The sequence below is a fragment of the Protomyctophum parallelum genome (assembly GCF_964188405.1).
Source record: "Protomyctophum parallelum genome assembly, chromosome: 2".
In the NCBI taxonomy this organism is placed as follows: Eukaryota; Metazoa; Chordata; class Actinopteri; order Myctophiformes; family Myctophidae; genus Protomyctophum; species Protomyctophum parallelum.
In genome coordinates, this window is record NC_139699.1 from 23,909,485 (window position 1) to 23,922,893 (window position 13,409).

At 41.6% G+C, this 13,409-nt stretch overlaps 1 protein-coding gene across 9 annotated transcripts in view; it reads left to right on the forward strand.

The window, feature by feature from the left end:
• madd (MAP-kinase activating death domain) overlaps positions 1 to 13,409 on the forward strand; it is an 82,276-nt gene that overhangs the window by 34,832 nt on the left and 34,035 nt on the right. For 6 of the 9 annotated variants that reach the window (XM_083759598.1, XM_083759602.1, XM_083759599.1 and 3 more), the window contains 5 exons: positions 33 to 136; positions 1,602 to 1,810; positions 3,001 to 3,260; positions 4,603 to 4,742; positions 6,786 to 6,887. In XM_083759598.1, the coding sequence (XP_083615724.1) occupies positions 33 to 136; positions 1,602 to 1,810; positions 3,001 to 3,260; positions 4,603 to 4,742; positions 6,786 to 6,887 (815 nt within the window). The remainder of the gene's footprint in view (positions 1 to 32; positions 137 to 1,601; positions 1,811 to 3,000; positions 3,261 to 4,602; positions 4,743 to 6,785; positions 6,888 to 13,409) is intronic. The other 3 variants (XM_083759603.1, XM_083759606.1, XM_083759600.1) reach the window with 2 other exon arrangements.

Consider the following 13,409-nt stretch of genomic DNA (forward strand, 5'->3'; position numbering starts at 1 on the left):
CTCGTTTATTTTCTGTGTTTCGTGGGTGACAGTGGCAGTGACAGTGAGGCGTATGACGACTCAAGTTCCTCCTATTCGTCACTCGGGGACCTCGTGAGTGAGATGATCCAAGGAGACATCCAGGGAGACACTCCAAGTAAGGAACTCCTCTGTGCGACCGACCCATACCCAAAGAACAGCATCCATGGATTAAAGCAGTGGTTTTCAACCTTTTTTCATATGAAGATCCACTATTTATTTGGCATTTGAGCCACGGATTTGGTGAGATTTAGCCTCTCAGACCCAAAACGAAAGAATGTTTTGCTATCGTTGGATATGATTTTGTCCACAATTTCATGCTGTGTTGATGTGGTACCATAGGAGAGATGATGGGCAAACGTTTATCAATATAGCAATTCTTCTACATTCTCTAATTGTGTAGACTTCTTGTGTAAATTATGTAGTAGCCGTAGTAGCAGTAGTTAAACAATAATTTAACTCTTTTGAGAGCGTAACATGAAACCAAATGGACCCTTACGTGTCCATTTGGTTTCATTTTACAGGTTACCAACTCCACCATTTAGCTGGGGACCCTGGAACCCCCTCAATGACCACTGGTTGAAACCCAGTCCCATACCCATGAACCGATGTCAGAATAAGCGCACATCATCTGGTCTTGGTGCTGAGCCAAACTGTTAAACTAACATGTATCATGAACAAAAGCGGGCTCGCAACTCACTTTGGTAAAACAATCAGGTAAATGTATTCACAATAACATTAGGCAGGACATACAATGTTTCGACACGTATTGGTCTTTCTCAAGTACAGTATACTTGAGAAAGACCAATACGGGTCGCCTGCTGTGATTGTGAATACATTTACCTGGAGCATTACAAAGTAAGTTGTGAGCCCTTGTTAAAGCTCTCAGTCACCACGACTGATGTCAGTCAGTTTTGATTCTATAGTGTCAAACATGTTCTCTTGGTTAACTCTTTTTTCATAGGACAATTTATACCTAGTTGCCCGCTGTGGTTGAGCAACCAAATGATCTACCAACTCATTGCAGATGGCACACTTGTAGATTGGCTATTTTCGGTGCATGACACAGTGGTATTTAAGATTAGAGTTTTAGAGCAAAGGTTACATCCTCAGTCTTTATAGCAAAAGGCTAGTGACGGGTGCGTAGGGCAATAGCTCAGCATAATGAAAAGGGTATCTTTGAAAGACATAAGAGGTCTAGCTTAGACCTTCATCAGGACAGAAAATCTTGTCTGTTGTCTTTCCTGATGAAGGTTCAAGCGACCGAAACGTCAACCTAATAAAGAGCAACATATTTTTGTCTCTTCTTTGTCTTTCAAAGATACCCTTTTCATTACATCCTCAGTCTGCAACTTTTCCACGTGGTTTAGAATGATGATAATAAAGCATCAAACTGTGCTTACATGTGTTACATGTGTTACAAAAAGTAAAATATGGATATAAGGATATGTTGTTTCTCCCTGCCAGGTGCCAGCAATGATATACATAATTAAAAAAAATAAGCTGTTTATAATGTGGTGATTTAGTCGAACGACGCGTGTTCTCGTCACTGTTGAAACATGTTAACGTGTTAACATCTCTAGGCTTGGACCAGGACCCCCCTACCCACGCTGCACTGGGGGACGCCAGTGAGGTGGAGTTCCAGGACATACAGGAGTTCAGGGACGGTCATGTCCCGGACGGACCAGCATCGGGAGTGGAGGGAGCCGCCGAGCCGTCGGACGCACAGTCTCTCCGCTCCAGCACAACGGCCAGCTCCAGTCCCAGCACCGTCATCCAGGGAGTCAACCATGTATGTCACCTACATGATGTCCACTGTCATGAGCTTGTACTTAACAAAATAATGTAACCCGTGTAGACCTGAGGCTGATTCTAAATCCTGACCTAAATTATCTGAAAAAAACTATTTTTGTTGAACATTTGAACATCTCTAATAACCTGTGGTGGACAGTAGAGCACATTTACTGGAGTACTGCACTTAAAGGGACACTTCACCCTTTTTGCAAAAAAATATATGTTAATGACGTTTAGAAGCTTTAGAACACTTTCCTGGAGATCTTTATGTGTGTAATATGTGGTTTTAGATATTTTAGATTGTAGCAGTGAGCCTGTTGTCTCTGATGTCATGGACACTGGGCTCACTTCCTTCCTGGACTACATGTTGTCTCAGTAAGACAGCTCTCCCCCTATCCACAAGGAGGAGCAGTGCACCAAAGAATTATGGGAATTGTATTCCAGGAAGGTAGTGAGACCAGTGTCCATGACATCAGAGACAACAGGCTCACTGCTACAATCTAAAATAACTAAAACCACATATTACACACATAAATACCCCCAGGAAAGTGATCTAAAGCTTCTAAACGTCATTAACATATATTTTTTTACAAAAAGGGTGAAGTGTCCCTTTAAGGAGCACCCATTTCCAACCTTCATATACTTGGAGAGGAGTGATGTGGACAGTTCAGAAACCCACCTACCACTGACACCATTTGTTTACACTTCTAACAACCTACTTGTCTAGTAACCTTTACACAACCAACATCCCCACTCTCCTCAATTAATAATGAAAGAACCTAAATAATTAAAGAAGAAGTAATTGAAGAAATCCTTCCAGCCTTCCCTAGTGGGAGGAAAGTACCAAAGTGGGAAGAGCAAACTTTTTTTTTTTTTTTTTTAATTGCCTAAGCTGTAATCCTGGGCGCTACTCTCCCTCTGCCAACCTGGGGAGAGCCCCGAACTGAGCTCATGCTTCCTTCAATGCATGAAGAGTGAGCAGGCCGCTTCTTATCACCTGACAGGGGGGAGTTTCCCCGGTAGGACGCAGCACGTGGAAGGAACACGTTATTCCTATGTTATTCGAGTTCCTTTCCCTCCGTCCCCCAGGGGGAGGCAGTATAGAGCACCAACAGCGTCCCCGGCGGGAATCGAACAAAATACTAAAATACGATGCAATATGGAATGTTGTTTGTTTTTGAGGAGCAGGCAGTGGAGCCAGGTGAAATGGAGGCTTCACCCAGTGCCGCCTTAAAGAACCCCTCCCCCCAGCCGTTCTGCCCCAGACCCGCTGCTGCCCCCACCATGCTGGAGTCGCCAGTTCCAGCGGCGCCGGGAAGCAAGAAGCCGGAGTACGACAACCCTTACTTTGAGCCCCAGTACGGGTTCCCCTCCGAGGACGACCCAGACGCCGAGGAGCAAGTGGAGTCCTACACCCCTCGCTTCAACCAGAGCCTCAACGGCAACAAGTGGGTTGTTAAAGTTACTAAGTACATTTACTCAAGTACTGTACTATTTTGACATATAATTACTTTACTGGAGTATTTCCAATTTTCAATACTTTTACTTCTCTCAAAGGCAAATATTATACTTTTACTCTTTAAATAACTAAATAGACTTTAGTTTGTACGATTGGATTATTATTACAAAACATACATTAACCGTTTACTGTAAAGGTCATTACACACTGGCGAATTAGCGACGCGATTAATTCGTGCGAATAATTCACATTTTTTTTAAACCAATTGAAGTCAATGCAAGCTTCCACATCAGAAAATGTGACAGTTTTCGCTCTTTATTTGTTCGCTCTGGTGTCGAATTTTGCAGACATTCACAGGCGAACTGCAACACCTCTGACCAATCAGAATGCAGCCCAACTGCGTTGCTGTGTGTAAACAGCGGCGTACCGTACAATAGTTGTCAACAGAGCAGCAGCCGGTCCGGCTAAGCAGGTCGGGATAGCACAGCAGCACACACTGTTGCACACTTCCCCTCCTACAACTCTGTGTGTGTGTGTGTCTGTGTGTGTGTGTGTGTGTGTGTGTGTGTGTGTGTGTGTGTGTGTGCGCACGTGCACGTACGCGTGTGTGCACGCACGCGTGCACATGGGTGTGCTAACGGCAGCGAGCAACGGGCTCCGCCAAACTTTGGTCTGTATGTAGGGTTTAATTAAAATCCAAATTGACTGACATCACCCTATTTATAATTGTATTTTATCGACGGCACGTAGGAATACGTAGGAATCAGGATATACCAATACAAACAAAAGAGGTATTAGCGCACGCTGCACACCAATAGTGAGGAGGTGCTGACCACGGGACGGGAGACAAACTTGTAAAGGAAGGAGAGGTTGCACAGCTCGTAGTCACGAATCACGATAAAAAAAACTTCTATTAAAGACCAATGTTTCGGCACCTGAGTGCCTTCTCTTCAGGGTATGAAAGAAAGGATACCAATTCTGACATAACGCAGGAGAAGAGGAGTGGAGTGGAGGTGTGGCGAATATAATCGCACAATACGTGTCACATTTATATGTGTACAGACGCGACTAAATTCGCCGGGCAAATATTTTGCATTTTTCGGATTGCTTATTCGCCAGTGTGTAATGACCTTTACACTGTAAGTCATACATAATTCATTTTTTGCCATTTGAAAATAGCAGTACATACTGTAGCAGTACTACATTGCAGTATTGATACTTTTACTTTTGTATAACAAATGTAGTAGGCCTACTTTTTCCACCATTGGTTACATCATATTTGTGAGTGGTAGAGGCATGACTGAGGTTTGTTTGTGCATGGGACGTTCCAGGAACCAGAGGCCTCTACGCCCCAGCAGCCTGAGGCTTCCTGGGGAGTCGGACGGAGAGGGCGACTCCCACAACAGCTCCCCCAACTCCACCATCTCCAACAACAGCGGGGATGGCTTCGGAGGCCTGATGAACTTTGCCAGTGAGTACAATGAAATGCATTACGTTGTTGCGATACTCGTTATATTTGCCTCTTCAAAGAGGGAAACGTTTGATTTAATCAAAAACCCAATCAATACAAATGTAGTTGCATAACAGATTGCCACGTTGTTTTTAAAAGATATAACCCAATAGAAAAACACTGCTAATCTACCTACTGTAGTACCTATTCTCACAAACTCATGACATGATTCTTTAGGCGAGAGCCTTTTCTGTGATTTTTGTCTCCTGCAAAATAGGCCACAACTTTTAATGTTCTTAATTATACCAGTGGTTCTCAAACGTTTTTAATTTCAAGGACCCCCATAACTCTGACAGTGAGTGTACACATCGAACCATGGATTTGGTTCCATACACACACCTGTGGTCTGGTTCAATATTTGTTACAGACCCTTAAGGATCCATTTGGAACCCCCCTAAAGGAACCCTGAGGGTCCCTGGACCTCACTTTTGAGAACCACTGATGTAAACTCATCCAAACCTGCAACGTTATTGAAGAGTTTGTGCTGAATCATTCAGTGACGGTGGCTCCTGAACCTGTCTGGCCTAACAGAGCCTTAACACATTTAGGACTGAGGCCGATTCTACAAAGGCCATCAGACTACTCAAACTGTTTTGTGCCAAGGACCCCCAAATTATATGTATATAGCAGTGCGGACCGCATCCCCATCTGATAATGTTTTGTGCCAGGGACATCCACAGAAGAGACGATTTGTGTTAAAAAACAAACCATCAACACTTTCAAGATTTTTCTAAAATGTTCAAAAGTAGCAGATGCACAAGCTCACAGTACGACACGGAGACGCGCTGTGAGCTTTTATATCTATTATTTTTGAATAGCCAATGCAAAAATGTAAAATGACACTGATGCTTTCCTGCTTTCCATGCTTCCTGACTATTTTTGGTGTGTGATCGTCGTGTGACTGAGCATACATTTGGCTTTACGCTGATCATAACCAGACCAAACCTAACTACACTCAACCATCTCTAACTTAACCGTTTTAACATTAAACACAAATGTAAAGGCCTCCAAAGGAAATACGCTCTCTATTGTGGTTTATCCTATTATGTACGAAATTTGTTTATGCATGATCATGCATCTTGTCAGTGAAGACTTCAATCAATCAATTAATCAATCAAAATGTAGTTTGGCTCTGCAATGCATCGAGCGTGTGATAACTGCAGGTTCAGGAGCCACTTCAACAAGTCATTTTCATTTGCATTGTAGCAGCTTGCATTAACCTTTGAAGTATGTTCATTGTTCTGCATCCCAGAGATTCCCAAACCAGTTGTGTGGAGGGCGGGAGCACTGTGTGTGTTAGGGCATTCACGTCTAGTCATTTTGACTAGTTGCCTAGTCGACTAGTTGTAACCACCAAAAAGTCGACTAGTAAACTAGTCGAATAGTTGCTTAAAAACCTCTTAAGCCACAATAATTTAATATAGCAACACAAAATGATTGTGTTGCTATATTAAATGATTTGCAGGCCCCCACTTTGAGAACCAATAGGCTCTATCATATGAACCAAAGTGAGCCCTCCCTCTGCTTGTCTCAGGCAGCGCTTGGTGTCGGGTTTTGAGCTCGACTGGCTTGGGAATCGCTCACACGCAGTCATGTGTTTAATTAGCATATTGTCGCTTTCAGGTGGAAACCTTATATGTACAAAACTGTTACTTTTCAGGAAATGGGAAAAAAAGAGCCTGTTTTCAACCCACAGACACTTATTTTGGGCATTCTCCCGCTCTCTCTCTCTCTCTCTCTCTCTCTCTCTCTCTCTCTCTCTCCCCCCCAATAGAAGGTCTACAAGCTCTCAACACATCACATTATGACATATATGTTGTGAGCTTGTAGATCTACTGTTTTCGATGCTTTCACAGCGACACTGTCACAAAATATAATATAGTAATAAACAACAGCAAGGTTTCTGCCAGACAGCGACGATATGTTTTATTTCTGATCACACATTTTGATTCTAATCATCCCTGATTTTTAATCATCTTTATGATTTCTGATAATCAAACACAGGTAATCTGTACAAGAACCATGGCACTAGTTTCAGTTTGTCCAACCTAGCTATTCCCAACAAAGCGGCGAGGGAGAAAGCCACGCCCTTCCCCAGTCTTAAAGGTACTAAGCACGCCCGATCTGACAACCTTTTGATCTGCCGTTTGTTATTGTTATCATCATTATTGTCTCATATCATTCTGTCATCTGCTGCTTGTAGGCTGTATTTATTAATCCACTAAATTATTATTTTCATTAGAAAGTTATAACCACACAAGTTAACCCTATAGCGTCCCGTTTCTGGGGTAAACTTTCGGTAATAAAATATCTTATCTGCGTGTTGTAAGCTTGTAGATCGGCTATTTTTGGCGAAGATATTTAGCGTAGAGTGGAAACGAGAGTACCGCCCTAAATTATAACATAATGTTTAAAACACTAAAAGGGGTTCCCGCCAAAAATGGGTTAAGCAGGGACGGGTCGGGGAAGCCGATCAAACCAAAGTTCAATCATTTATACATCTCATTAAAGGACCACTTCACCACTTTTCAACCTATCTTCATATAATAGGTCCTCACTAATAATCATGATAAAATGGCACGATTTTCTTCTACTCAGTCTGTGTCTCATAGGGGGGCTGTGGGCAGTTCAGAAACCGTCTTCCAGTGACATCATCATTAAACATTAAACATTTTTAAACAAGATTTTTTTACAAAAATGTTTAGATTTTCATTATCGTGAGAACGATGGCTTCCATTTTCGCATTGCAACTTTTCAGGACTAGAAAGCCTGCAGTTATTATTAGCTTGTATTCCCCATCGATGATGTCACTGGAAGACGGTTTCTGAACTGCCCACGGCCCTCCTATGAGACACAGACTGAGTAGAAAAAGATTGCGCCATTTTTTTCAAGATTATATTAGTGAGGACCTATTGTATGAAGATAGGTTGAAAAGTGGTGAAGTGGTCCTTTAAGTTTCCTTTTTTAATTATCAAGTATTTTAGGATGTAGCTCTTATCTCCCACACTTATAGTTCTAATGATTTAGTTTTTTATTAATAATCCTCACAATATTAATAATGCAGTTCACTGTCAGGTATTGAAAGTAGTCAGCTATTGTTTGAGTTGTATAGTTATTAATGTGAGCTTTTAATATAAACAGAGTTTCGGAATTTATAATATAACCTTTCATGCCACTAAATTGAACGGTAATGTGTTTTCAGTTTGCATTTTGTTTTCTATTTTGGTATATTTATTGGATGTTTTTCTTTCCATTTATTTTTTATTTTTTTCTTCTTAAAGAATATTTTGATTTTGATGTAGAGGAGGAAATGGAGCAAGCAGGTTTGTAGAAGTGTTTTTAATTAGTATTTTCTTGTCTTTTCTTTTCTTTTAAGCCTGACTTCCTCCCCTCTGGACTGAAGTGTTTTTTCTATTAAGCCTGACTTCCTCCCCTCTGGACTGAAGTGTTTTTTCTATTAAGCCTGACTTCCTCCCCTCTGGGCTGGCAAACCAGATAATTATGGCACTATTATAAAGGAGGATATTGAGGATGTATGAAAGTTGTTTTTCTCTCTCAAGTTCTGAGTCTCCTCCAACAGACTTCACTGTGTCCTTTAGAGCCCGACCCATGACATGGTTTCGGTTCAGATTGCCTGGATCAGCGGTTCTCAAAGTTTTTCATCATGAAAAGGTTTTTGCCCGGCGGTATCCCCAAATGAGAAGATTTGTGTTAAAGAATGATCAATTGTCAACATTTTGGATATTGTAAAAATTGGCATTGCAGTGTGAGTATTATCAGTTTGAAAAAGTTAGAAAAACTTATATTTGAGAACATTTAACTTATAAGCAAATGCATAAGCATAAATAATAATAGACATTTGCACATGAACTGAACATAATTTCATTTATACTTTGCCATACTATACCATGGTTACCATACGTATGTTAAAACATTCAGTTATTTAGGTGTTGTAATGTGAAGTCTGTTGGGTGTGGGGGGGGGTATGTTTTTCCTCAGCTAACATGTTTACATGTGATAGTTGTTGGGTTCAACTTCAGAGAGAAAAAAGTCTCAGCATATCATGGCATCGTTAAACTCAATAGCTCACATGGAATAGCTGCCATAGAGACATTTCTGTTCCGTTGACTTGGATGTGTTGTTTTGTCTCTGTTGTTCAGAAGACCCAGACAGCCCGGGTATGTTACATCTGGTGTGGATAGTTTGTTTTGCTCTTGCTACTACTGTAGTTCTATCTAATATCTCCTAATCCGTAGCCTAGGGCTAAGATAGATAGATATATACCTGTATGGGTAATGGTTACCTTGCCATTACCAGTGTGCCCTTGCCATTAGCCCTGTGCCCTTGCCATTTCCCCTGTAGCCTTGCCATTACCTCTGTAGCCTTTTCATTACTTATATACCCTTGCCATTACCTCTGTAGTCTTGTCATTACTTACAGTACAGTATATCCTTGCCATTGCCTCTGTAGCCTTGCCACTACAGCTGTACCCTTGCCATTTCCTCTGTGCCTTTGACATTCCTGTATGTGTGACTGCTGGAGTCTTTGATGAGCTGTGATGCATACATTTTTGTTTGCTGTGGTAATGACGTAACCGTAGACCTATATGTGCATTGGTTGCTGTGGTAATGACGTAGCAACATAGGCGTAACGCTCAACTTATACTCTCGTCGTACGAGAGTATAAGGCCTTTTGCCTAAAATGGCCAATTTACAAGCTCACAACGTGTCACGATGCAACACGCCGTGAGCTTGTAGATTGCCTATTTTCTGTGAGCGACAATGTCATACGACAAAGTATAAACCGGGTTTCCGTGTCTTGAGTGCCCAGATTGAAATGCATCTTTTAGAAATCAGACGTGAATCACATTTCAAGCCACCTAGGAATGTTATTCAAATCTGATTCTCAAATTCCAGTTTGTTTGTTTTTATTTTTTATGTTTTGATAGTCAGATTTGATGAAAAAAAAAATACAAAAAACCCAACAACATTTGGATAGGCCAGAAATCTGCCACTCTGAACAAAGCCTTGATGATGACCTCATCAATCACTTTATCTGACTTTCGTTGCGTCACTCTCTATTATGTAATTTTTTATTGTTTTACCGTGTTCTGTTTTCTGCCATGTTGAGTGTGCATGTCTCTTATGTTCTGGGCTGATGTTCAGACTGGTTGTGTCTGGGCCGGTGTCCCCTCTCTCTCTCTCTCTGTCCCTCTTGTTTTTCGCCGGCACTAATCCTGGGTTTTGTGTGCAGTATTTGGGCTAAATTCTCTAATGGAGATAATTTCTGAGGCCGGCCCGGGGAGTGGAGAAGGTGGGTTCTGCCTTTTTGAACTGCATGCTTCTCCAAGCCAGTCAAAAACCACATCTCCCAGCATCCTTGCTGTGTCCCGCATCACCTCAGTCACCTGATGTGATGATGACACACGTATCATCACGTTTTCCAGTAGAGCACAGAGTCAGTCCTCTCACCATTTCACCAACCACACAGTGACTGTTGCCCTTATGAACTGTAATGTCACTGCACTGTTGGCTGTCTACTGTTTACAAATGGGGTTGGGCTCCTACTGTACCTCAGGCGGAGTTGAACCTGAGTTAAGCTGTAGAGTAACATCACCCTCTAGTGTCTGTCTAGCATAATGAATTCATAGCCCACCCATGTGGAAGACTGTTTGACAGGTGCTTGTCATTATTGGTTGAAATTGCATTGAACCTGCTGATGTCATCATCATCATCACGCATTATATTTTAGCTTGACAGGAAAAGGGGTCTGTGGCACTACCTTCCCCTATGCACTTTCGACCACATTTCTCCCCTACTCATCAAAGATGTGAATTCCATAACCATGTTATGACGCGTAACCTTTGTGCGGTTCACATACAGCTGTAGTTTGAGTATACATTGTGCAGTTCACATACTACTGTAGTTTGGGTATATTACTTTGTGCGGTTCACATACTACTGTAATTTGTGTATATTATATTACTTGGAGTAGCGACCTAATGTTACAAATTACTGGTATGATGGCCACGGAAAGAATGCAACAATAAAAACAATGTAGTCATGAGATATTTTACATTTCCAACAGGTCGACTTGATTTATAATACTGATCTTTGTTGAACTTTTGGCATTTTGTGTGGATTTTCTGTTGACAACTTTCATTCCAGATGTTGACTTCTGGTCAATAGAGACCATACATTCATTTTAGTTTTGTTTTACTAAATGAGATTAAATCCTAAAGTAAGCTTGTCTTGTCATAGCAACTGAAACCAGCTTGTAAATTCTACTGGTTTCATTCAAATAAGTAATTGAAATGATTTATTTATTTTATATATATATATATATATATATATATATATATATATATATATATATATATATATATATATATATATATATATATATATATATATATATATATATATATATATATAAATAAATGTTTTGGTGGTTGTCATTTGACAATGACCAAAATACTATTCCACTTTTACACACAAAAAAAGCTTTCAAAAAGAGGTTCCTTCCACTGCTCTAAGGTCACAAGTCAAGATCTGTCCCCTCTCTGCCCACAACAGGGGGCTCTGGAGACTTGATATTCCAATGTGGCGAGTTAGTTTCCTGCAGGGGTGGAGACTGCACTAGAAATGCTAGAATCACATTTCTAGAACCGACACCCAACCCTAACATTAACCTTAACTCCAACCCCAAAGCTAACCCTAAAGCTGGAAACTTTCATGCTGAAAGTGCAGTTCTCTGGCTCTGCAGGAAGCCAGCATTGAATGTGGAGGTACCTTGAGCCTACATGTATTTATTCATACATACCTATCGCATCCCACGGGGGACTTCAGTTTTCAGCTTCACTCAGCTGAGTGGTACCCACAGAGGAGTGTGGAGTGGGGAGCAGTTGGGGTTTAAGATTCTTGCTCAGGGACACTTATTGTAGATGCATTCCTGGCTGGGACCTGTGGAGTCCTAGGCAGGCTCTATGGCCGAATGAACAGGCGTCTGTTTAGCGTTTATTTCCTCCTCAGGCCGGAACTAAAGGATCTGCACTCAAGGAACTCATGATTCATACTGTACATGGCTTGCTGTTACAGTCTCTATTAGGGATCCCCAGAAAGGGAATTTCTTGGCCGAAACCGAATATAGTAAACAGTTGGACGAATACCGAATATTCGAATATAATTAATATTATATATATTTTTTCCTACCATTGCTGTCATAAGTAAGTACTGTAAGTAGCCTTGCCGAGCCATGAGGCCCATAGGGCAGGAGCCTATCTCCTGTTTCTGTAGCGTGAGGCAGCTTGATGTACAAGTACACCCCCTAGACATGACGCTAGTATGTCGCAGGGACAATCAACCCTTGATGCCGAGTGTCAAGCAGGGAGGCACTGGGTCCCATTTTAGAGTCTTTGGTATGACCCGGCCAGGGATTGAACCCCGACCTCCCAGTCTCAGGGCGGACACTCTAACCACAAGGCCACTTAAAAGCTTACCTGATTTATGGCAAAATAAATGGTTATGGCAAAACTTAACTTAAATAATAATCACTATTATGGATCCATAAAACATTTATTCAGCTCTTTTGAATGCATTAATTGCATACACTATTCGGTGATATATCTTCTGTCTATTCGGGCCGAAACCGAATAGGCCGAAAATGCATTTTTAGCCATTTTCTGCCGAATATTTTCTGCGGCCGAATATTCAATGCATCACTATTAAACTGATTCCGCACCGGCCCCGAGAAAATGAGATTAATTCACCTTTGCAATGGATGCCATGCCCGGCATCCCGAGATTTGTTTTATTCCCCATAATCCAGGGGAAAAAAATAATTAAGTACGGTCCGTTAGCATTTTATGCTAACGATCCGTGACGTTTACCTAAGAACAGCCAAAATACTTGCGTGCACGGGCACGGGCACGCACGGTCTTTATGTGCATTATGGATCATAATATGCTCAAAATGCGATGTTCGGGCTTGATTAGAGCTTAATTTGACTTAGATGTGACAGAAACAGTTATTCCCCCATCGGATCACCTCCCGAGCTGACCTTTCAAATAGCTAGTGAATGTTGTAGTGCTTGAACCGGAACTGATGGTCGGCCATTTTGGTAGTTTTTTCAAAAACGGCTGGCATTGGCACGCTAGAGGCCACTACAGCACTGGCGCTGTTAACCCTTTTACTGCTGCCATTTATTGAGAAATTAGGACCTAATTCATGCCAGCATTTTTTTAATTTGAGCTCTTATTTTGAAAAGCCACATTTTGCCTCAACCGGAAGTGAGCTTATCCCTGCCAGCTTTACGTTGCCAAGACAACCTTTGTTTACATGATCGAAAAATGCCGGTACATTTTTGCACTCCACAACGTCGGCTCGTGCCGTCAAAGAAACGCTGTTTTGACCAAAAATGCCATCTGGGACAAGGAATAGGAGATACAGGCGATTGAAAGAAACGGATAGAATGGATTCTTATGGCGACGGTGAATTAATATGAACGATCCAGTGCAGTGCTAACAACAGTGCTAGCTAACCGGCTAACGTGAGTAGCATTATGGCTTGATCAATCATATGCACTAATAAAGGGCAATTGCCGAAGGGCTTCGGCAATGGCAGCAAGCGTTA